Raw genomic sequence first — 26575 nt, forward strand, 5'->3', positions numbered from 1 at the left:
AACATTGACTATTCAGTAGAACCTTTTTGTCAGATTAACTGGTCTTGTGGTTTAGAGTTGAACTGTGGACATTGTTTGATTTTAGTGATTATTCACATCTGAGAGGTATTTATTTTCTCTCTTAAATTAATGTCTGATGAATGATTGTTGGTTTAATAAAGAAAGTGATTGGAACAGCGACACTGATTACGGTAACTTACAATAACAAATTGTTTGAGCTTTATAAAGGACAAGGTTAGAGTAGTGCATGTTTAGACTAGCTCTGGTCTTGTGATGACTACAGACTTAGCAGCTCATCAGCACTTTGTTCATGGTTATACATGCTAAACATACTTGTTCAACAACGCTTTTTGTTCAACAGATTGTTCTTGATGAGGCAACACCAGAGAACATCTGGAATCTGAAAAAAACTAATGTTGAAGGATAGATCAATTTCTGGAGTAGAAAAGAAAAACACATGCACATCCACTGCCCAGTTAGGGATGGGTGCTGGACCAAAAAAAAAAAAGAATCACATATCTCCAGTAAGGATCTGAGGAAGAGCCCATTTTTTGCTCGAACTGTCATGCATGCAAGTTTGTGTTACATGTAAAATAAATCACCTTTTCTTTTTGGAGCATTTTTTGGTATGCAGAGTTTTTCAAAACGCTCCCATTTCGAGAGTAGCCACTGCATTGTTTCACTGTTATTTTCCAAATTCATCAATTGTTGTGTTAAAAGTTGAAGTTAATATTACTCAAAGTGAGCCGAAACTTAAGGTTCTTGCGCGAGGAAAAAAAAAGACACTTTTGTGTCTGTGTGAAAGCTGTGCTGAATCGCTGAAAGCAGTTGGGTCATTGGAAACCTCGAGAGGGCAACAAAACCTGGAAACCTGCAGAAATAAGAGTGAAGATACAGATTGTTGTGTGCGTAGAAAAGACAAAAAAAAGGAAAAAAAGAAATAACGAACCAATCGGCGGAGGAGGATAAGGGTGGTCCATCCACATTCACCAAGAGATGGAAGTTGATCGTAGAAACGCTCACATCTGGTGCGCACAACCACCCCCCAGATGACGACCAGAAGAGTTAAACAAAAATTCGAAAAAAAAAAAAAAGAGACATGAATTAACTAGAGGAACCGAGAAGGGACAAGAGAAAAGTGAAGATGGAACAGTCTCCCCTAGAAGAGGGAGAGCAAAAGACCTGTTGTTATAACAGGTCAATTGGTAACGAGATAAAAAACGAGAGCTGCAACATGAATGCACTCCAATTGTGTGCCAAGAAGTGAAATTTCGAACTGATCTCCAAACCGACTCGTTACCAGGCGATAAGAGAGTGCTATTTGAGTTGAGAGCAGGTTACGCGATAATGGAGAGACAGGAGGGAATATGGCAGGTAGTGAAACCACAGATGCTGGACGAGAGTGTGAAGGATGAGCATCTGAGACAGGTTGAATTACATTTTGGTATCAAACACAAGTATGGCTTGGTCTGCCATCCAAAGTCAGGGGTCGGTGGAAAGAGCCAATGGGGTCCCGAAAATGAAATTGGCAAAAATAATAGCGGACGCCAAAGACAAAATGACATGGCTCGAGGCGTTGCATGACATGAGAAACACGCTCCAGACTGACACATATGGCTGTACTCCACATCAGTTACATACTGGGAGAGGTCACGGACATCCGGCAAGGGAGGTCCCAACTGCCGCAGGGCTTCTTCCAGTGTTATCTCAAGCCTATTGGACTGCACTAACGGATTGTGTAGCATTTCTATCTTCTCAGGCTACAAGTAGAGGGCCATAAGACGTAGTTCCACCTCAACCACCCTGTGATGCCGTCATCCTCAAAGGCAAGTGAGCCTCCAGCGATGGTGAAGGCAAAGAGAATGAAGAGAACAACTGTCCAACTAAGAGCGCAGGGTGCAAGACCTACGCGTCCAAATGCTAACAGAGGAACATCCTGTAGAAGACCTCACCCTCAGAAGCTGTGGTGGGACAAAGTCACCTCAAGAGAGTGACTGTCAAAATCCCAAGCCATAATTGGAATACATCATGTTTACCTCACTGAATAAGTCTAATCTCATGTAACGGCCGCCCAGGCCAGGGGGCCGGGTGGAGAATTTCCCTGCACCATTGATCAAACACAAACATTTAACAAGGCCAGCAGATTTTTCGCTCCACCCACTAAGTTTTGTATTGTTGTGTGTCGTGAGGATTCTCACGTCAAGAGAGGGACGTGAATTCCCCACCTTAATCCAGCAATCCTGTGTTACTAAATGTACTTAAAAGTCCCCCGCGGGAACGCATCACGTGATGACAAAGGGATGCCCAACTCTGTACTTTTCCACTGACACTCCCTTGTGTGTAATTGATCACGCACCCCGCAGCTTTGTCCGGGGCGTGGCCCGGCACCCCGAGTGCCCAAAATTCCAAGAGTGTGTAAAACAAGTCTTTAATAGGAAGTAAACCCGACCATTGAGGTGATGGTATAAAATGGCCGCGCCCCCTTGGCTCGGGGCAAGGACTTCCTCACCTGCACATTCGACTGGACGAGTCTCAGCGGATGTCCAGAGAGGGGGAACGATCCTCCCGGCGTGCCATTCATTCTGGCACGAGATCTCTCGTAAGTGTATTCCCTGACTTTCAGTTCCTGACTATTGTGACGTTTTTTTTTCCCCTTAATGAAATCTGGACACACTGGGATAACAAAGTCTGGTCCTGTGGCAGGAGCCACAAAAGCAGACCATTAACTAAAATCAGTGACATTCATTTAACCGTTATTTATGCTCTGTACACAGGATTGTATCAATGAATGAAAGGTTTGATGCAATCAGGAGCCTTTTCAGGAGAGCCTGTTGACTCTCAAGGGAAATGTGGAGCAATTCCATTTGGCCTCTGCTGATAAAACATGCGCATACCTTGAGCACACTGTTGTGCGCTGACTGCGTCATTTGAGCAGCAGAAGTAGGCCTAGCCAAGGGGTGAGCAAACTTTTTGGCTTCGGGGCCGTGTTGACTTTTAAAATTTGATTGATGGGCCGGGTCAGCACAAGATACAATACATACAAAAAAAAAAAACCATTTGTTAACAGTACATATCAGACTTGTCTGACATTTGCTTTGAAAATAAAACAAGCTTGGTTTTGAAAGCTCTGACGTTTGCTTGCATTTCATGCTCAAACCAGTTTTTCCCTTTTAGCTTCATGTCCAGTTCATTCATGTGTGTCAGTGCTTTGTCAGTAAAGGCTAAATCACAAATCCAATATCCAATCTGTGTCATTCAGCGCAGGAAAATTCTCAAATTCTCTCAAGTAGCTCCAAAAATGAAATAATCTCCTGTTTAAGCTCCCACATTCATTGATCCAATCATTCAATCATTCACATCAAGTATGAATTCTGTACCAATCTTAGGCGGGCCGGATTACAAGACCGTGTGTGGCCCGCGGGCCGTAGTTTGCCCACCCCTGGCCTAGCCACTGGGAGTGAACCCGTGCATGTGTCCGTGCATTTGAGCGTGTCCCGCCCACCAACCCCATACGCTGCATGAGAACCAATGTTTATCATTTGGTGTTTAAACACTCAGTAACCACCAGTGGACCAGACAAGAAGAAACCAGACGCACCAGGAGCCTTGGTCCCTCAAATGCAGGAGCGAGAATGACCGTGGAAAGAGTTTTCGACGAGCTTGGACATTTCAAAAGGTAAAAAAGAGACCAAATACCAAAAACACCAAAGAAATATGTTGTAAAAATGTTTTGAATCGAGCATTAATTTGTATGAAATCCTGCATTGTTTGAATTTCATCCATAACTCTTTGTTTATATCCGGAGAATATCTGCCTTATATTGCAATTTTTTTACTGAATGTGTGTGTTTGTGTTTTGAGTGTTGGTAGTAGTGTGAATGAAGGTATCGACCTTATTTACTTATTTTTCTTTCAAACAGAAATCAGTGAGAAATATCTTCAGATCAAATATGACATTACTTTCCTGATACAAGAATATAGACTTACTACATTTTAGAAATTGTGTACATCTTTTTGTGTATTAACTTGGGCACTTTATTGTAAACTTTGGAGACGTCAAGCAATGACCCTCGAAGCTATTCTTCCATTGCACCGTACATCTCAGTTCACTTGAAGACAGAATCATAATGCTCACTTATCTGCGATGTGGATGTCATTGTAGATAAAGAGGCCTGTACTCGATGGAAATATCTGCAAAACGGCCATTTCACCCATGTCTTAAGTTTCATCCAAATGTAACAGATTTTAAATGTTTAGGTTGCGTTTACTGACCCTCCCTCATGTATGATCTCTCCCACAGGGGATATGTATGGCATCTGATTATGGCAATATCTCTTCTTCAGATTCCAGGCATGTCTGTACTTTGCGGCAGTGTTCCAAGCGACTGCATGCGGGATCCACTACTTGGCTTCGGTCTTCCTGGTGGAGACCCCAAACTTTGTCTCGACTGTTTCTGGCAACATCACTGAGATTTTGTTTGGTAACTTGACGGGATCCAATCTCGAGGATTTTCTGCAAGTCTTCAAACCAAGAAGTGGATATTTATTAGTGAGAACAGCTGATGGTGAGCAGTGGGAGCTCAGCAGCTGCAGATGTACTCTGCGTATTGACCCTGATGCCTTTACATATGACTATGATGGCAACAAAACTGTGAAAGCTTGTAATGGGAACTTTATTTATGATCACAGTGAAGTGCAACAAAGCATAGTGACTGACTGGGACTTGGTGTGTGAGAGGGCGTGGCTGGCAAAGCTCTGCCAGCCCACCTTCATGTTGGGGGTGCTAATTGGTGCTCTGGTGTTTGGTGACATCGCTGACAGGTAAGCAGAAACTTAATGCTGAGTTTGTATTCCATGATGAAAGGAAAATTATTGAATGTGAGGTTGTTTACCTAACCATTGTAAGAAATCTGTCATGCTTGCATATATGTGTGCATAAATGTATGTGTAAATATCACACCATTGCATGTCATATTGTTGTGTTTGTCATACCTTCCTTTCATTTGTTGTTATGTTTCCATATTTTGTTTCAATATTTTACCCTACAGAGTTGGTCGTGTAAAGATTCTGATGTTTACCAGTGTCTGTCAATTCGGGCTTGGGGTGTGTGTGGCATTTTCTGGAAACTACTATTTCTTTGTGCTGCTCAGATTCCTCCTAGCCATGGTGAGTTCAATGTCTTATTTATTTTTGTACTTCAGAATAGCACACTATTTGTATGTGCCTGTGAATATTTCACAAAAATGTAAATCTTGAAATAACTTTCTCTGTGATGTGGATCATTAATTTGTATAGTCATAATTCAGCTGATGACTTGCTGGTATATTAGATAGGAATATGATAAAAGATATAATATTGCTTTTGGTGTGGATATTACTCTTATAGCAAAAACCAAGTACAGCAGAAGGCTTGCAATACTTTCCTCTCCCTGCTTGTAAACAAATTCTCAGGGTCACTATGAGCTCAAGTGTGCACAACATTTAAGAAAACTTTTCAACTTTAGGTAATGACATCCTCATATATATATATGTATATATATATATATATATATATATGTGTGTGTGTGTGTTCGTGTGTGTGTGTGTGTGTGTGTGTGTGTGTGTGTGTGTGTGTGTGTGTGTGTGTATATAGCTCAGATAATAGGCATATATATCCTAGAGGATGAATGCATTTAGTAAAAATTGTGTGTTTTCAAGAGAATTGAAAAATTGTGGACATCTCAACTTTATATTTGGGAGATTCATAAACATGACATTAATAAATGGACAATGAAAACTTTTCTTGATCCAAATGAAAACAGACAACAGATAAAAATAAATCTGGTTCCCTGGCCAAAGGGTGGCAACCATTAAGTTTACAGGCCCTCATAGTTGTAAATTTCAAGTTTAAGAGTCTTAACAGTCTGTCCACTGTTTCACCTTTCAGTCGTTTCCCATCCCCCTAAACCTCTCCTCAGCTACAGCTGTTGTTTTTCACATGTATCATGCAGACTCCTGCAGCACACAGACGCTTCACACAGTAGAATCATGTTCATAAGCAGATATCTGGAACACAATTACTGCCATATGTCTCATACAGACTTATTTTGGATCTTTTTTTAAGAAATCTGCTCCTTAAAAGAAAAGTGTAAGCAGTTAAAAATGTAAATTGATCCAAGTCAACCTGATGCCTTAAATTAAGATGCTGGACGTCCTCCCTCTTCCAAAAAAGTTTGTACAAGAATAAACATATTTTTAAAAATATAAAACATAAGGAACTATAGAAACAAATTAATCAGTGAACTGCATCATCATATACTACTCTATGCGGGATGCTTTATCCCCACATGTGCTAATATTAAGGATGATGGACCATTAACCCTAACCCTAACCCTCATTCACTTTGGGGTGCAGACTTTACATTACCTTTGAAATGCAAAATTTCAATATTCTAGAGGTCCTCTTATTAACAGGCTGTATTAATCTTTTCCGTGCATTGCCTGTCCTTTTTTGTGTCTCTAAATCTTCCACCTTTCTTTCTATTTTTTTCTGTCAGGTGTCCAGTGGCTACCTGGTTGTGGTGTTTGTCTATGTGACAGAGTTCACAGGCATAAAAGTACGCACATGGACTTCTATGCATGTTCATGCAGCGTTTGCAGTCGGCGTCATGGTGGTTGCTCTGACCGGTTACTTAGTTCGAGTCTGGTGGATTTATCAGATCATCCTCTCCATCTGCACATCACCTTTTTTGCTCTTTTGTTGGAAATTCCCCGAGACCCCCTTCTATCTGATGGCCAAGGGCCAATACAAGGATGTTCAAATTCTACTGGACAAAATAGCTCGCTTTAATGGCCTTGAGTGCAAACTGAAGGCGGAGGACCTTCTTGAATCGGAGAACCAGAATGGCAAACCTTTGCTGGAGAAGGAGGGCGAAGTCCAGCCATCGCAGCCAGAGAGGAAGCTTTCCATCCTTGATTTGTTCAAAAGCTGGAGGATGGCAGGACGAACATGCACAGTTTGGGCCATCTGGTTCATTGGCAGCCTGGGCTATTATGTCTTCTCTCTGGGTTCTGTAAACCTGGGAGGAAACCAGTACATTAACCTCTTCCTTGCTGGTAAGTGTTGGACTGGTTGACATCCTGTCACAATCCACTTTGATCATCCACTGAATGTGTCAGTGTTTCATTATCTGGATAATCTCACACTTTAGTATTCCCTAAATGTGCAATGTCTCATTTGGGTGCTAACAATATTGGAGTGAGATTGGGTCACATATTAGCTTGAAGGCTTTGTATCCCTTTGCTGGTAAACTGGTGGTTTAATGATGATGTGAACATTGAATATACCTCCAGCCAGCCATCCGGACGATGAGTATTTTTCTTTTGAGTACTATGTACTTTTAATGTGCTTTTTTTTAAATTAAAGAATATTATCTTTACTCATCTTCGTTCAATGCTGAACTTCTTTCACATTTACCCAGGAAAAAGACAATCACATGAGTATTTTTCTTTTGAGATGGTATGATAGGGTTCAAAAAGTTACCTCAGGGTAAAATCTTTTAAAACGTTTTATTTTTCCATAAATTGTTATGTATTTTAGCTTTGACAAAAATAGTAAATGTACTTTTTTTTTAATTAAAGAATATTGAATACTGGACCTCTTGCACATTCACCCAGGAAAAAGACAATCACATGCACTTTTTCACATACAACCTCATAACAGACAATAAAACCTGATATCTACAATTAAGTTTCATCAAAAATGAAAGAAACGAAAACAACCAAAAAATAAAGCTAGAAACTAGATACTATACAATCTTCATTCACGCGTTTGTATTAATATATGAAATATGATAATTTGAAGATAACGTTTCAAATGCCAGTTATTTAGGTACCCTATATAGGATATCATTAGGATATTTGTGACACTGTTTCACTGGTAAATGCTGACTGCTGTGATTGGCTGTTTCCAGGTGCAGTGGAACTCCCCTCTTACTTGATCGGTTGTTTTGCAATGGACCGGATCGGCAGAAAGAAGACATGTGCTCCAGCTCTACTTTTGGCAGGGGTCGCCTGTATGCTCATCATTGTGGTTCCATCGGTATGTACAAAATTTTTTTTCAGAGTCTGTGACGGAAAGCAAACATTATACTAAGTAATAAACAATGGAAAGACAGGAAATTAGATCCAAAATTATACCACTTTCCAATATTTAAAGAATGACACAACCCATCATTCAGTTACAAGCACATGTTCACAAAGTGTTTCCAATGTCTTCATCATGCACAAGGCTCTTACCCTCCTCTATTAAAACATGTGTCTTAGACTGCTTTTATTGCCTCCTGTCCCACATTTTGATTTCTTAATTGGGACACTCTTTCTGGTAGCTTGTGTTCTGCAACAGGTTATAAACCATCTATCTACATTTCTTATGTTTTCAATGAAACTCAAATGATTTCCTGAACACTTGAAATAGTTCTTTCAATGGTCTGTGGCCTTATTATAACCTGACATGTGGTTTTCTGCAATGGGAGTCGCGGTTTCAGATCCTGCTGTGGTCAGCAGGTTGACAGCCTGGTCTGTGACATACTAACTATTGCTCAGTTTCTTCCTGGGCGGTAAAGTTCTCTGCAAAGTCACAAGATGCTTGTCCTCTGCCACCTAGAGACAGACAGCTGCTGTACATGTCATATCACTAGAAGCAGAGAGAGAGAAAAAAGAGACAGTTTGCCTTATTTGCTGACAAATGGTTTTATCATTCAGACACATATCTGTGTATCTTGAGTTTATTTTCCTTACAATATGACCTCTTTGATTTCATAATGCTCACACACACAATTTCCAAAGTGTGTCCTGCACTGCGACCCAAATTTCAATGGTTAATGTTGAAGTAAAAAGCAGCATGACCAGGATGTCAAAGCAAATGACCTGTGACTTGAAAATTCATACTAAACAAACAGAATCCAGGGTCACAACTGTCAGTCTTTTTCTTCTTCACTCGAATTGAGTCATGCTAAATAAAATAATTGGCAATTTTTAACCAGTGTATCTTTAACTCTCTTTCCAAGAAGCAATTAATCACTTTTACCACTTGATCTTGTTTTTTACACTACAGAGTTGTGGGTTTCATTCAGGGATACGTTTCCCCTAACTGGGCTTTTAATAGTCACATGCTATATGATATCTCAAATGCTCAACATTAATTAACAACATTAACATACAGAACTGAAATGTGAGCTTTTTAACTCCTTCATTTTCCCTACACATTAGCAATGTGTAAACACATATAATAATATTGTTAGATACAGTCATATAATAATATTGTTACAATATCATACACTGCATGAAACATGGAGTAGGATGAGTTACGTCAAGATCTGTTGTATCACATCTCAAAAGTATACACGGTGCATATGATGATACAATGACATTGCTAACTCAGTATATAATAAACTTTTTGATAGATAACAAATCATAATAAAAGCTAATGGTGATGATGCTCGAGACCTTTACGTGAGGAAAGTTCCCCATTCTGGATCTCCTTAAATCATAATTGACTGCCCCATATTTAATATTTTAATATAACTGCAATGTAAATCATAAAAGGTAGAATAGAAAAAGAAAAGAAAAGAAAAGAAAAGAAAAGAAAAGAAAAGAAAAGAAAAGAAAAGAAAAGAAAAGAAAAGAAAAAACGCACAACATCAAACGAAATCAAACCAACTAAATGAAACCAGACCAAACCAAACCTAACAAAATAGGCCAGTGGTGATTATCAGCCACAATAATGAGATCCTTTTTTTCAATAATGAGATATCAGTTAAAACTGTTAAATTATTTCCTTTGCTCTTGACAGTAGAATATGTCAATGAGTATAAGCTATTTTTAATGAAGGCCAATAATGACTTGCTTGTAGGTCTAAAGTACATATTTGAGTATCTCATTATTTGAAGTTCACACAGACTTTTATATTGCTGGAAGACTGTGGCTCAGTGTGTATACATATATCATTTATGTTAAATATGGGATGCAATAAGCAAAGTTGAGCATTAAATTCTTATGCATCAGTACGTTTTACGGGATTGTAATTAGACACATTTTCCACAATGCATCTGAATAAACTGTTCTTTTATTGACTTTTGTGTGTTACGTTGCTAGTATGTTGTGGTTTTGTATAAAATGGCGATTTCTCCTTTTTTTTCATCCTAAATAGAAGTCTGTGGAATGATGGCAAAATAAATTATAATTTAGTCTTGTCTCTCATTTGCAAAACATCCTTTGTCTAGGACATTGAGGCCCTGGCCATCTTCCTCTGTATGACGGGAAAGTTTGCCATCGCCATTGCCTTCGGCCTCATCTACTTATACACCTGTGAACTTTATCCAACAGTCATCAGGTACGGAGAAACATATCAAATTATTTAAAAATGTTGGATTACGATTCAGTCAATATTTTGTTACTTATTTCATTAAAATACTAAAAGAAAACCAAACAAGGGTCATTCCCGTTGTAATAGGTCCAGACTTTTCAGACTGACCCCTTAAGATTTAGAAAATAATTTGAAAAATGAAAGCATCTGTCTAGGCAGTCTAATAAACGGCACAACTGCAGATAATGCACTTCATTATGTTCCAGTTATAAGATAATGTTGTTTGTTACATCATCTCAGGAATTGTGTTTCTCCTGCAGGTCTTTGGCAGTCGGTAGTGGTAGTATGATGTGCCGTGTTGGCAGCGTAGTGGCCCCCTTTTGTGTTTATCTGGCTGATGTCTGGGTATACCTGCCCCAGGTATGTAGGAACATTTTTTTAAAAAATGACCATATCTTTCGCATTTTGTCATGACTGTGTTTAACTTTCTCTTTTTTTCTCAACCTCTTTGTAGCTAATTGTGGGCATCATAGCTTTCATTATTGGGCTGCTGACATTTCTGTTGCCGGAGACTTTGGGAAAGCCTCTTACAACCACCTTGGAAGAAGCCGAGGCTCTGGGACATGAGCCCAGCAAGAAGAGCTCAGCCCTGAACAACACTGAAAATGGTTTGGAGATGTTTCACCATGGAGCTGATGCTTGAGCATCAAAAGACAAAAAAAGACAGGTGGAAAAGGGCAGTGCAGAGACATTATTGACATACTGGCTTGTCCGAAAAGGGAAAAAGAGAAAACCCTGTTGAAGTTATTTAACAACTGTTATATATTCAATGGGTCTTCAAATACACCTTTTTTTAAAGTCACTTAAGTAAATATGAGGGATTTTAAATAACTTTTTTCATATAAAACCAGTATTAGTTTAGTCTTAACTAAGATTTCCTGCATTAGCAGAGTCCTTATATACGATGCTGTAGCAAATACAGCAGACAGTTGGATTCTTTTTATGGGCAAACGAACAAGCAAACAGATTTTTTTTTTCTAAAAACATATAGAAATGTACCGTAACACACTGCAGAGGCATTATCTAATAATGATATTTTACAATTATTTCAGCTAATACTGTATGTGACCTTTTGTTTAAAATCTCAGGGCATCATATTCCAGATATAGCTAATACAAATGTGTAATTTATTTCAAAGAAAATGTTTTACCTTTGCTGTATAAACTGCGTGTGAGTGTGTGTGTGAGGGTGTGTGTGTTCAAGCAAATGCAAGAGATACATATGACATATATCATAGTTTTGTGTGTATTTTTTTGAGAGTATGAAATGAAATGCTTGATGCGACACAACAAATATGATGCTGTAATATTTGGACCAAAAACTCAAATAAGAGAGGATGAACACCTCTAGCTACATTGTTCTTCACAGGCTTTTTTTTATGAAGCCAAATGATTGTATGAAGCCTTTTACTAAATACAAAAAGAAAACCAAACAAAACCAAACCCTAACTCGCCGTGGTTAGCAGTCCCACCTCACAGCATGAATGACCCTGGCCCGATTCCTATTGAGGGCCTTTCTGTGTGGAGTTTATAGGTGCTCCATGTGTATACGAGGGTTTTCTCCATTTTCCTCCCACAGTCCAACAACATGCAATTGGAAAAAAAATGGGAAAATTACCCCGAATGTGTGAATGAGAGAGTGAAAGGTTGTTTGTCTCTATATGTGGCCCGGTGATTGACTAGAGAGGGTGCACTCTTCCTCTCACCCAATGACAGCTGGGTTAGTGATCCCATGACCCTATGTGTAGAATAAACAGTAGATAATGGATGGATGACAAATAGGATCTTTATCATAATTTTAGTTTTACAGTGGTGAAAAAACAAGATGGCCAACGTTACCTTGCAAAGTTGACTAATTTCTATCTTAAATCATTTTTTGCATATTAATGTATTGTGACAAACAGTGTAAAATGTAACAATCCATATTAGCAAATGACAAGCCTTTACAGATGGAGGCGCTCTCCTAAATCTCTTACACTGGCTGCAAAAATAGAGAATCGGTGAGTTCAGCTCCGCTGGAAAAGTCTATTTTTATCATTGAAGAAATATAGAGGTAGTCCCGTTGCAGTCCATTGGCACTAACAGCTTCCTATTTGCCAGCAGAGAGGAGTTTCCACTGGCATACTCCCACCGACATGAAAACAAACCCACTGTGTTCAGAGTAGGAACTCTTCCAATGTGTGTGTGTATAGAAAGTGATAAATTAAGTAGTTTATTTTCCCATAAGTCATTTTTCTGCAGGCACTAGTGTGTTATATTATTGAAAACCATTAAGGGTTCCTGTAACAGCAATCCTGCACCACTGAACTCGTTCTTGCATTTTTATCGTTGAATGAATGAGGTGATAAGACTTCTTTTGAATATAAGGTTGGGTGTGAGTGTCAAAGTTTAAAGTTTGGCATTTCTGGATTTGGTTTAGGGGACTGAGGTGCAGTGCAGTGCAGGATACTTGATGTGTCGCAACCTTCTACACACTGTATCAATGTTGTGATTGTTGAAGGATGGTCTTACTTATGAATGTAAGTTATTAAACTGTCAGCACCTACACCTGTGGGGTGACTCAATCATAATATCCCATTTCAAGACTTTTTCTATTTGTATCATTATCTATATATTATAAACTATATACTATCATAAATATTCTGCATCACATACAAAAGATTAAAATATTAGTAATACTTATTTATTATAGAGCTTCAACTTGACCAAAGAACTTCTACAACCATGTAATAAATGACAAATATGTGTTCTTTAACGAAAGCAGATTCGACATGTCTGTGCAGAACTTAAGGAAAACTTTCTCCTTTTCATTCGCTGCAATAGAAAGTCTACATGATTCAATATCATGTAAAAATCCAAAACTATTCAAAAAATATATATAACTATAGAGAAGAAACAATGTCTTCAGGATGGTGTGAGGTGTAGTAGATCAGGCGGCCTTAAAATCAGATACAAGTAAATAAACTTCAATGAATAACTTTTCAGTGACACAGACACGTTACCTGCAATAGTTTGAGGACATTTATTTGGAAGTGTAAAATGATGGACTGCATCTGTTGGTGACCAGTTTTCAGCTGGTGATATAGATTCATTCTGAGTACCCTTGAAATGCCAAGAATAGTTTCATAGCCGCCAGAAATCAAAGATACAAATCAAACAGTTATTAAAACATTTACTTTCCTTCCTGAGAAATTGATCTGGAATGCAAATGAATACAAAATAATAAATTAAAACGGGGAAAGGAAACATTGAACACAAACTGGGACAAGGTAAAGGTACATACAATGGATTTAAGATGGTAGATATACAAAGATGACACAAATGATTACTCGTCTGAGTGATTAAAAACATCACTCAGTATAGCTGCTGGTGATTAGTTTTAGCTGGGACATGAACAATTAGAAACACACTGTCATGTTAATATTCCGAGAGCAAAAGAAAATCCCCAAAACAGTAAAATCATCATATTATTTGAAAATGAAAGGCAAATTAGTATCCAGTTTTGTGAACAAATCCCTCATTTTTCTACAGAATCTGCAGAAAAAGTCACCTTGGAAAAAGTGCAGTACAGCCGTACAGTTTTATAATGCAGCGCAGTAGAAACACTGGTATTTGGCAACATCAATCTTTCAGACTTTGGATTAAACAAACTACAGTATGCTCTAAATGCTTTTAGCTTTTGACTCTCAAGCCAGCCTCAATAAGCTTATAACAACAACTGTCCCAAACAAATCTAAGCTAAAATACACATCTGGTTTGGTCAAACTCAATCATTCATGCACACAGTTGGAATTCTTTGAATTCATAAGTGAGTGCTTGTTGTTCAACCCTCATTTATACCTAATAATACTTTACAAATCAAATAAAATTTACGGACCTGTTAAAATTGACTTGACTGTGACATAAAAGCGCCTGCCACATTTTTACTACCACTCTTGGTTAATTTTGGCACTTTTGATAATCCTGGATATCTATTATACAGAAAGGGTTTTGGCACTCTTTTATTCATGGATACCATTAGCTTTTTAGACACCAACCCTTTCTTTATGAATGGGCCTCTCTCTAGAGCAATGTCTCTGATTTCTTCTACAGTAAAACTATCTGTCCCCGTCTTGTGCTAATCTCTCCTGGAGATTGTAAAAATGATATTAAAGAAGAAACTCAAAAATAAGCTCAAATGAAAACTGGACATCAGATAAATCGAGCTTGAAATTATATCCCATTGTCCTTAGTCAAATGTTCAATAGAGCATTTTGTTGTTCGTCATAGTCCTCAGTGCTGAGCCTGTCAAAAAAAAAGGAGTCTGTCGTAGATGGAAAACGAAACTCACAGAATCACAACAATCAGGTTCCACACTCCCTAAACACAGCTCACTTATCCTGGAAATGCTAAAAGAGTGGGCACGATCCCCGTGGCCCTCAGGCTGTCTCCTGCCACCTCCAGCCAATTCAGACCAATCTGCTTTTGGCTACATCCGCTGTGGATCACACACTTAGGGATGGACCAGCCAGCTGTTGGCATCCTTCAGGTCCGTGTCCAGCTCCTCATCGTCATCCAGAGGCTCTGGGGTTCGGAGGGCCAGCTCCCGAAGGAAAACGGGTGAGTATGCGGGTGGATGGGAGGCTGATTTCAGGCCAATTTTTTTCTTCATGAGGTGGAATTGATCACGGATGAAGTTGTAAAATTCGTACTCGTAACGCATGCGATGGTAAAGGACCTGCAGGGCCTCCAGAGTAGGCGTGTGTTTGCGCACCGTGCCTGTCATGTTTCCCATTTTCTTGTAGTCTGAAAAGCATGTGGAAACAAAGTATTAACGCAAAGTTGAATCAGACTTAGATTCACAGAGCAGCTTTCCAGAGTAATCAGACTCCAAGGGCTCATTTCAGAATTCAAACAAAACTGCATTTTTAAGCATTTAAGGACAATAAATCATGCAAACATTACTCATCAATGTCACAAAGCAAATTTTGTTAATGGATTGTATTTACAGTATAGACAGAAATTATTTCTACATAATTTAGCAAGTATTTAAAGATCTTGTTACTATCTTAATAACCAAAGGCTCCTCATGGCTGTCTGATAAAGAGCTATTTGAGAAATCCAGCGTTTGTTGCTGTTGCTAAAGACCAAGGATAATAGCTCTCAGGGATGTAACTCTTAAACAACAGTGAACAGGAGGAGCTTAAACAAAGAAAATTTACAGCTTACTTTTTATCGTCACTTAAGACCTATTGTCCGCAAATTACTCGGCTTGCATGATTAATTATTAAATCACATATGTATTCTCGTTTTAATAACATAATTATAATTATGTTATACATAACATAATTATGTATAACATCATACATAATTATATATATATATATATATATATTTATATATATATATGTATGTATTCTCGTTTTAATAACATCATACATAATCATATATATATATATATATATATTCTCGTTTTAATAACATCATATATGATCATGTATGATGTTATTAAAATGAGAATAAATACATATGTGATTTAATAATAAAACATGCAAGCCGAGTAATTTGGTGACCATAGGTCTTAAGTGACGATAAAAAGTAAGCTGTAAATTTTCTTTGTTTAAGCTCCTCCTGTTCACTGTTATATATATATATGTCACATATAAAGATAGAAATTGATATATATTGCTCAAAAAAAAAAAAAAGGGCAACACTTAAAAAACACAATTTAACTCCAATTCAATCACACTTTTGTGAAATCAAACTGTCCACTAAAGAAGCAACACTGAGTCATTTTGACTCACTTGTTTTTTTAGACCATTACATCAAAGTTGGATCAGCCTGTGTGCGATTTTCCACTTTCATTTTGAGTGAGAGTCCAAACCAAATCCAGACCTCCATGGATTCATACATTTGATTTCCATCAATCACTTTGTGTGATTTTGTAGTCAGCACATTCAACTATGTAAAGAACAACGTCTTATATAAGAATATTTCATTCATTCATTCATTCATTCATTAATTCATTCATTTAGATCTAGGATGTGTTATGTGTTATTTTTTGAGCAGTGTATATCTGGTACCAATTTAGTTGTTTAGATTTGTTGAATATACTTGACTTGATAGTTATAAAGGCACTATGAAGAAAATCAAGGGGGCTGTTGAACAGGCCTCATGCATTGTAATCTTCCTTAAATACCTGGATTATTTCTGATATATTTTGCCAATGATTTTTCCATTTCCAAGAAAAATTTCCTCCAATATCACTGATGCTTGCCTTTATTTATCTTCAGCATAAACAATATGCAGAGCAAGAAAAAAAAAGGGTAATTGTTCATTTTCCTTACCAGGACTCTTGTAGATATTGAGAACTCCAGTAAAGTAGTGAGGTAAGAGCCTCTCCAGTAGAAGTAGAACATCCTCCAGCTCCTCCAAGATACCCACCAGAAGGTAGTTTTCCAGCACATTTTGTTTAGCTCTTTCAAGAGCCCAGGTACCTGGTTCCCTAGTGAAAAGAGGGGAGAAAAGATAAACATTTAGGACTCTTAAAGAAACGCTTCACGGTGTGCTCCAGATTACTATGCAAATTTGTGTGTGTGTGAATACCTGCATTGAGGATGTTGTCCACAAAAATAGGGAATAATATAGAAAACTCTGGGGTTGGAACACTCCCGATAATTCTCTAGTATGCAGACATTGATGTCCTGTAAGACAGAGAATTTCTAAATTAATGCATTTGGAAGTTTCCCCCATCTTGACTTGCACACGCACGGGGTTCTCAAATATTGTAATGATTCATTATTAACACTAGAGGGTGCCCTTAAATAAAAAGGCCTTGTGCGTCCTCCAAGTCATCGGAGAAATTCAAAACATCCTGTAGCAGAAGATAAGTTCACCTCAGCTGCTCTCGAAAGCTGAAATGTTGAATTGGTAGAAAAATAGCAGTCAGGCTATGAAGAAAAAAAACCCCAAATGTTAAGTTTAATACAGAGATGGAATTGCATTATTATTAAGTGTTCTGAAAGCCGAAAGTCCAGACAGACACCAAGTGGAATACGCGTCACATGAAAAACAAGTTATAAACAAGTTCATAAATCAAAGTTGTGAACTCTAAATCACCCCTTTTTTCTGAACCCGTGGGGCATTAAAAAATGGAAGGAAAAGATTAAAAAAACACATGCAGAAGGGAAGCTAGCCTGCCTCTGAGGTCTGTGGAACCAGCAGTCAAATCCATGTCAGGTGACGTAAGCCTTAAGGACGGCAACAAGTCCTGAGCGACAAAACACTCCACTGAGCATGAGTCACACACATGCACACACACACATACGCACACACACACACACATATCCATGCACAAAAAAAATCCAACAGGCCACATGCTTATGCTTTAGCACACACCTACAGTACCGCCAGGCATGATATAAAACAGTGTTGACATGCTTGTTGAACACCAGAATGCTATGTAAAGTGAAGGAACAATATATTTGGTCACAACTTGACCTAGGAACACTAGGAACACCTGATTAGTGTAGAACACTTAGCCAAAACCAACATAGAGGCTATGACGGTCTGCCGCAAAGATAAGTCAGACACAACTATGGGCATACTATTTACATTTAGTTGGAGAGAATTTAAGGACAAGGGGGAAAAAAATAACTAAAGTTGAAAATCTGCAATGAAAAACCGACTCATGCTTGATTAAATCAATTCTAGTTACAGATGAATCAGTATCGTGTTTTGCTCACTTTAGATTACTTTGCTTACTTTTGCATTTTGTATCATTTGTTTTACCTTCATTCTGTGAATATCCTGCAATTATCCTGCATTGTGAATATTCCTTTTTTAATTTTGCAATCCCTGTCACCATCTGCCGGGGGATATTGAAAAAGTACAATACAAGAAATGACCTGAGAGTATTTCAACAATAACAATGACTAGTCCTTGGCTACACAGCCTATTACAAAATGTCAAGGAGGCAGATCTTTTATGCAGACACGAGCTTCATCACAGCAATGTTGACTTGCTACATGATTTACTGGTCAGTAAGGCTTCATATTCTCTTATATGGTGAGACTGAGCAGGGAAAAGTTGATGAAAATGCTATGCTATGGGGGGGGGGGGGGGGGGCATTGAGCAGCAAGTTGGACAGCTGCACCTTAGGTTAGATAGGCTGGGAAATGTCAATCATCTCATCCAGGCTCGACCTTGACAGGCCAGAGAAGCAGCTGCAGTGCAAATGACCTGGACGTCTCTCCCTTCCGTCCACACTTTCCCTCCCACTGCACCTTGTGAGACAGTCCTCTTAGAAAACAATTAAAGATTTTTCATGTCTAACTTTAACACCTTTCACATTATTATTAATCCATCATGTTTTTCTTCCCCTAAACCTTGAAAGGCGGCTTGTCAAGATGAGGGTCTGCAAGAGTGGGAAGGTCTACAATGAGGCTGAGCTTGGGTGACATAAATTATACACTCGATCAATGATTTTGTCTCCCTGCAGCAGAATCATGGAGTACAATTGTGTCTCTGATTCACACACTGGCTGGAAGGTGTGTTTGTACTTCATGACTGGCCATGTTGAGCTGTGCACGGGCGAAAGGACTTACTCGAGATCAGTGAAGCAAACACTGGCAAGCTCTTCAAAGAAACATGAAAAAAATACCAAAGGACCACCAGAACCCTGCCTGATTGTAAGTTAGGTGTTGTTTCTAGGTTTAAACATTGGCTAGTTTTTCTGTGATGCATTATTGCAAGAACATTGATGTTCGGATGTTTAAACATTCCAACATAAATTTTTGCTATCCTTTCTTTTTTCTGTGGGTAATGACAGCACCAGGACTGCAAACTAGCTTCTTCTCTTTGTTCACAGAGCTCATCTTTGACTTTTTTAAAATATTAAATTGACATATTTAGACAGTATAATACCATAAATCACATTCAGGGATTCAGAGCACTAATCATGTTAAAGCTCTTCTACCTGGAACTTTAATGTAATGCACTTTGATTTGGTCTAACTTTGATCGAACAGTTATAGGAATTGTGATAGTGAATTATGCGAAAGAAACATAACACCAGAACTCATTAGAAAATCTTTTAGAACCAAATAATGAGGTGGGGGGTCTGAATGAGATGCAGTGGAAAACAGGCATAGACAAATAGATAGGAAGTGTCAAGTCAGATTTCTTGACTGACTGTATTTCCTGAAGCTCCCTCATCCACTTTGCTGTGGCACCTGATACAAGACATGCTTCAACATTCAGGGGGCCTCTGGGAATCCAGTCACAACTCATCTATATACAGCTTCACGCAATCTAGTCTCTACGCACAGCCAACAAACAATACAAACTCTCTTTTGAAAACTCATTAGTATTTTGTGGAGCACTTCTGTGGGCACACTCAGTCCCATTGTTACTATTCTCTCTGGATTAGGCCAACTGAGCAGTCACAGAAACTGTCGCAAACCAAGACCTAATCTGTATAACGGCCTCCCTGAAAAGAACGTGTGTGTAAATTAAATGAGTAGTAGTTGATGATGTAAACCTTTCCCATGAGGCTGTTTGTCTTGTTTTTATCATGCAGCATAGCGAAGGAGCTCCTACATCAAACACATTCAAGATATATTCAGTGTCACAGTTTCTGATTACATTCGGAAAACACAGCAATGTCAGGAATGTTAATCTTAACCCTTATCTTAGCATATGTCTAGTAGTCACCTCACTTACAGAAGTAAAAACAAGCGCAACATAACTGATGAATGGAAACCCTCAAACTCTATGTTCACAATCATTGTTCCTTTGACAGGAGATTACATTACATTACATTACATTACATTACATTACATTTGGCAGACGCTTTATACAAAGCGACTTACAATAGAGGACATAAGCACTGCAGACGGTGAGATAATTCTGACTTGCTGTGGGAAGATCACCTAAAAAGACCACTTTACGTTGTTCTTTTTCTTTAGAATCCCCATTCATGACTACTTAATCATAATTAAGTGTACAGCTACATACATTTTGTTCTACTAACTGACTGGTTTTCACAAGCTGACCACAGTATTTTGAAATTGCCCACAGAAACAACACATGAAGGCAATTAGGAGAGCGGAACAACTGCAACAAAATAGCGAATGATAAAATCACAAAGAAGGCAATGGCAAATAGGTAATCACAATAAAACCTTAGAAATCACAACAGTGACTAAGAAAACAAATATACCAAAGAAAACAAAACCAATAACAAATAATAAAAAAAATGAGCACAACAGAAATTCTGATCTTCAGGGCCACAGTTTCAATAACTGCCAACCTGTATATTTAGGATTTTATGACCAGACCGGATCGGGTTGTGGCCAGTACACATTCAAGTATCCTGGGCATGGCTTTGCATGGTGTATATGTGAGTATAAAAAGGGGTGTGGGGACTGACGGAAAATCCAAACCAACCACAGGAATGTCTCAGTAACACGTGCATCAGGTTCCCTCAGCCTTGCTCAGCAACTGACAGTGTTCTTTCATTGACACTTCTCATATGGACCCATTCTAGGCAGGCTACCGCTCAGCAGGCAGGGGATATATTCAGTCTGGACACTGAGTGTTGACAAAATAGAGAACTTTGTGCAACACACACACACACACACACACACACACACACACACACACACACACTCTCTCTCTCTCTCGCAGTATTATGTTATTATGAGGACACACTTCATCCTAAGCTCAAACTGGAATGACTTCTCACACCGAACACTGAAGTTTTGTGGCCGATGAGAGTCCGAGGGTCACTGCTGAAAACTTGAGTTGCATATCTGTCTGCTCATGTCCCACTCACCCTCTTCAACCTTTACATGTGCACAGCTGCTCTCAGCGCATCAGCTCACATAAAAAAACAAGGTTACAAATCTACGCACCTGCCTCTTTGCTTTTAAATGCAATTGTAAATCATTAGCCAAAATAGCCACTGTGCATAACATGCTACAATCTATTATTCATGCTCAATACTCTCATATTTTTATTTGCATATGTCTGTCACATTATTAATTAAATTCAAACTTTTGTCACAGTATCATTTTTTTGCTTACAAGAGAAGTATAGCAATTGTTATTTGGCAATATCAGTAGAAATATTAACAGATAGCATAAATGTGGGAAAGACGAAGCATTGCCCCAATATATATTTGGTGAACAATGAAGAAAAGTCAAGATGATTAAAGTTGCTGATGAAAAGTGAGGGGGAGCAAAACTTTAAAACAATACACTTTCAACACTGTCTGGTTTATTTTTAAATGAATTTTGGTCCTCTTAAGTAAAGGAAGGTAAATGCAATCGCATACACTCCCACACACAGGTAAGCCAGTATGCAGCAACAGAACCTCCTCCCCTTTAACTGTAGCAGGGGCCCCTGTGGTCTGCATACTTTAATAACTCAACTCACATGGTCCAAAACTCGGGGGAAAGCAGTGCAATACTCAATTACAACTAGTCAGACTCAAGCCAGAATGACATCGACTCTCCTGCCGGCTGCTCATAAAAGTGAAGATAAGGCCTCAGGGTCTCTAAGACCGGAGGATAATAGGGAAAATGATCGTTTGCAAACACAATTGTGTCACTAGAAGCTCATTTATATTTAAAGGAGAAATAAGTCAAAAAAAGAAAGTATTTTATTGTCACTGTATAGCCTACTACTGTCAATATCTAAAAAAAAACATGCATATATAGGTATGCATCTTACCTGTATGCAGATGATGTTATAAGAATAAGAATAACTTTATTTATCCCGAAGGAAATTGTTGTGCCAGAGTTTCAAGGAAAACATAACAATAATAAATAATAGTAGGAAATTGTATAAACAGTAAAAAAAAAAAAAGGGGGGGGGGGGATAAGAAATACAAATAAAACTATAAAGTGTCAAAGTCAAGGCTATAAAGTGTTTTAAGGTCTTAAGTGCAAAGATTTGAAGATTCTCTGCAGCTGAAGGAAAAATTTGAAGATTCCCTGCAGCTGAAGGAAGAAATGAGGGAAACGAGGGAAATTCAAGCCATAATTTACCAAGTAGTGTTTTCTGCACAAAAATATAGGTAACATCAACTTAATTCTGACTCTCTGACAGAGATGGACCTCATTCATCTGAAAAGCCCAATATTGCTTTAATCTGCATTAACAGGAGAGAACATCTCCGCAGGGCAGATGTAGAGGACAAGGTTTCTGATGTGGAATGACTAAACCCGCCCCCTTATTGGGATAAATTTAGATTCAAATATTGGGTTAACATCAGGCTGCTGTACTCACCAAAATTTGCCACCTTGCCTCTAACTATGCCATGTGAAAAGCTCTTCAAAGTATTAATTCTTGCATTGGTTAGAAGTTAGATGTTCTGCTGCTTACTTTTGGTAGATTATATGAAGTTAATATTTGTCTGAAGTTAATAACAAACATAAAATGCATAACGAGCACAGCAATAAACCTTTGAATATAGAATTTAAATAAGAGACAGTGTGAGTGATAGCTGCAGTGTCTGTGAATTACAGTCCTTAGCAGATACACCTTGAATTATTGAGCATACCAGAATCATAATTACCTGCACCAAGGCCATGACGTTGTTTTTTTGATTTTTTTGTTTTTTTTGTGTCTGATTTTTTTAGTCTGTCCAGAGGGTTACACAACCTTATTTTAACAAAACCTGAGGGAGTGGTTCGGCACTCACTTCGATGTAACATTGCTTCACAAGTTTTTCAGTTGACCTTGGTCAAGGAAATACTGTATTTTATATCTCAAGTGAAACTACCGGTCTTGGACCCAAAACACATAATGGTTTCATGATTTTTCGTAGTGCTCTGCTCTGATTAATACTGCAGACTCATTAGATCTCAAACAATAAACACGTGCGTTACGTTTGCTAAGGCTAAAATGAACTGGTGTTAGAACTGGATCGAAACAATTCATTTCATAGCCAAAAAAATCAATATAAAATGATCTATTGTTCTTACGAAGTACTTGATAAGAGGTGACAATTAAATTTGTTCAGCCCTTCTATCAGTGTTAAACATTGGAGTTCAATATTAACAAACTGAATAGTTGTTGGCTGAAGGATGTACTGTTTAAAAATATACTATATTATACCAACTGCTGCAAACATCATGTTCTCTTTCATACTGAGTTGTATCCACTGAAACAGTTTTTGTATTAGCCATTGTCAACCTGAATTTAAATTGGAATCGGAATCTGTAAACAACCAAAGAAGACTAAACCAATTTATCTTGGCATTTTGGTCTGGTGATGCCGGCTAAATTCCTCAAGATCTAACCTCCTTTCCCATCTGCAAGGCACATGCAAAGTCACAACATGCAGCTAATGAGGCCCTGATCAGCACAGCATGTGGTTGAAATTTGTGACACAGGCATCACATCTACGTGTATGTGTTTATGTATTACTTTAATTTTACCACCAAAGGCATAATTCACACATCTTAATATTCAGAAATTTTTTGCCCATTTATCATCAAAAGCAGGAACTTGTCAATGATGAAGAAAACAGAAAAACAAACAATAACTTTTGTTTTAAAGGTACATGTCTTACCAGATATCGCTCATCATCTTTCATCCCTGGAGTACGTATGAGGTGGTTCTGCTCACCTCTCCAGTCACCAAAACGACGAAAGAAGTAGTTGGACAGGAAACGGTTGATGGGGTCTCGGATTATGTTGATATAGACGGGCTGTTCTATTCTAAACCTGACAAAGGCAGATTGTTAGCTTAACTCCTGTAAAAACGCGACTTACAAAGTCATACAAAGTGATTGTTTTTACTGTACCTGGTAAAGTTTAGGAAGTGAACATGCCGTGTATAAAGGAATGGCTGAGGGATATTACTGATGTTCTTCATTAGATCCACCTGTAAAAACACATGTACCAATGGTTAATTTGACAATTCCAAAGGAGAGAATTGTAATAACCTGATCTGCCATGCAACATGTACATTTAACTTTTGTAAGAGATGTTAAATGCTTGTGCATAGCATCATGCTGGAAAACCAGGATAACCAAAACCATATGCAAATTCTCCTTAAAGGCCTTTAAAGAACAACAGCATAGCTTCCATTACAAAGGCTGCCTTGTAAATTACATAAACACACATCGTCATCTAAAACTGTCCAATAAAACCTGGATGTGTCATTATAAGTGCTTGGTTGTTTGATTGTAGCACGTGACATGGAATAAATTGTGCAAGGCTGTTTGTTTAAACATCTTTGGACCCCCCCTTTACTTTTGATTTGTAGTACCTATGTTCTCCCCAACTTCAAAATGTTAAAGCACTGTTTGATTTATTTTGTAAAAATATACATAAGTTTCTTTGTGCAGGGGTAAAATGCTATGATAGATAGAATTATTTGTTCTTCAACTTGGTCTCTCACTGCTGCCATGACTGAGGATCAGGGTTGCCTGACCAGACTGAAGTTGAACTACAACACTTATATTGCACATGGTAAAAATCCTAAGGACTGGTCTCTTTAATGGTCCCTTCAGTTATAAAATTGCTAAATTTTTCAACTTGTTTTATCATTATATTGAACACTTTGATTACTCTTACTTACAAACAGTATGTCAAATATCTTGAACTTTTGACAGATGTAGTTGGTAATGTAATTAACAAGTGAATTTACAATTAATGGAATATTTTGAGATAGAGCACATTTTATATCATTATTGCAATTAAAAACTAATTTGGTGCAATCTATTTAGCAGAGTACCATTAAGCGTTTCCCAAAACTACAACCATGTTTCTCTGATATAGCTTACTGTGTCAATCCAATTCACCTTTAGTATTAGAAGAATTATTTTAAGAAGCACTTTCATTAAAATGGCATTCATCACCTGAAAAATTTGCATGTCATTCCCCTATGGACTGCATTCACGCACTGGTTACATCACACCAAGAGTATTTGGAAAGCAACAGCAATATGTATACTTGTTTATATACACAAGGCTGTTAATCTGAGGCCCCAGTCAGATTCAGGCTTCCCACACTCCCAAGGGTCAATAAACTCAGTACATTTCCACTTGGGCTTTCCACTTTTCCCTTTCGGTGAGTCTCGAGCATTGAGAAGGAAAAATTCTAAAATCTCATTAATGTTCACCTTTTTTTGATATTCTCTCTGTTATACTAATTTTCATTACCACACTGAAAAAGTGTATTTCTCCACCTTGACCATTATTCTGAATCAAGTAGCAAAAAGCTAAACCTCAACATCCCCTCCCTTGGTACCAAACCCTTCTCCTTGGGTTAATTTGTGGACCCTGAGGACATTTGGGACATTTAGAGGGTATAGGTGTGTAAATGTATGTTTTCTGACTGAGCCCACAGATCTGTCTGGCCAGACCCGTTCTCATTTACCAGGGAGAGCTACAGGGAGACCGGGGGAAAATGGAGGACAGTCTGGGATTCCAGGCATACCTGCAATGCCCGGCCCCCTCCCTGCTGAGCCCCTGTGGCGTCCTCACAGGACTCATCAAGGGAAAAGAAGGAAGAGACAGCACCGCAGAAAGCTACATGTGCTGCCCTGAATCAGTTTGCCTCTTCATCTCAAGTATTTAATAAGGGTAAAAAAAATAATTGGTCCATTTTGGCCAAAAAAAATAAAGCAAGAGCTTTAACAGTAGAAATTAAATTCATCCACATCAACAACCCAACTGCCAACACTGTTGGGTGTTGGATGTTAAGATATATTTATTATATACGTTTATAGGATGCTTTCACTTGCAACCAAATTTCCAGAGTTAACTGTTTATACAAGAGAGAATCTAGACACCCAATATAATCCAATTCTGGAAACAATGGAAACACATCAAACTTTCCTCTTCATGTATGAGATGCTACTTGGGAATATGTGTTTACAGTCTTTGCTTGTACTGGGGCCAGACACTTCTCTGTGTTTGTGTATCCATTGCTGACTGATGAAGATAGACCAGTTTTATGGCTGTAGAGAATCTGTCTGCTGGTTGTTTTTTGGGGAAAAGGGAGGAAATGGGATCCCACATAAACGCAGACATGGTTAGAGATATACTGTCTTTCTGTTCCTCGAGGTTTATAAGGAAGTCTGTTTTGAAACATTTTTTTGTCCTGGAAAACCACTCTCTCCCACTCTGCCCGGTCCCCCCAGGTCTAAAATGGACAGATGGGTCACTATATGCTTCAAATCT

General features: G+C 38.3%; 2 protein-coding genes across 4 annotated transcripts in view; one reads left to right on the plus strand and one right to left on the minus strand.

Moving 5' to 3' along the window:
- Nucleotides 1-3553: 3553 nt before the first annotated feature.
- On the plus strand, nucleotides 3554-13280 carry slc22a16 (solute carrier family 22 member 16). Of its 2 annotated transcripts, none has more exons than XM_086167172.1 (8): nucleotides 3554-3675; nucleotides 4342-4818; nucleotides 5046-5163; nucleotides 6532-7090; nucleotides 7948-8075; nucleotides 10258-10367; nucleotides 10661-10760; nucleotides 10855-13280. In XM_086167172.1, the coding sequence occupies exons 1-8, from the start codon at nucleotides 3632-3634 to the stop codon at nucleotides 11041-11043; spliced, it is 1725 nt and encodes a 574-aa protein (XP_086023298.1). In that variant the 5' UTR covers nucleotides 3554-3631; the 3' UTR covers nucleotides 11044-13280. The 2 variants fall into 2 exon arrangements, with proteins under 2 accessions (XP_086023298.1, XP_086023299.1); XM_086167173.1 differs by lacking the exon at nucleotides 3554-3675 and having other exon boundaries at nucleotides 4423-4562; nucleotides 4687-4818.
- A 122-nt stretch (nucleotides 13281-13402) lies between these two features.
- The window catches only part of usta (uronyl 2-sulfotransferase a), a 53281-nt gene continuing 40108 nt past the window's right edge, over nucleotides 13403-26575 (minus strand). For both annotated transcript variants that reach the window (XM_086167175.1, XM_086167174.1), the window contains 5 exons: nucleotides 24191-24270; nucleotides 23957-24110; nucleotides 16985-17082; nucleotides 16726-16883; nucleotides 13403-15184 (listed from right to left, as the gene is read on the minus strand). In XM_086167175.1, the coding sequence (XP_086023301.1) occupies nucleotides 14892-15184; nucleotides 16726-16883; nucleotides 16985-17082; nucleotides 23957-24110; nucleotides 24191-24270 (783 nt within the window). In that variant the 3' untranslated portion in view covers nucleotides 13403-14891. The remainder of the gene's footprint in view (nucleotides 15185-16725; nucleotides 16884-16984; nucleotides 17083-23956; nucleotides 24111-24190; nucleotides 24271-26575) is intronic.

This window comes from Fistularia commersonii, chromosome 20 (assembly GCF_037954325.1).
Source record: "Fistularia commersonii isolate RoL2024-O1a breed Wild chromosome 20, RoL_Fcom_v1.0, whole genome shotgun sequence".
Lineage (NCBI taxonomy): Eukaryota > Metazoa > Chordata > Actinopteri > Syngnathiformes > Fistulariidae > Fistularia > Fistularia commersonii.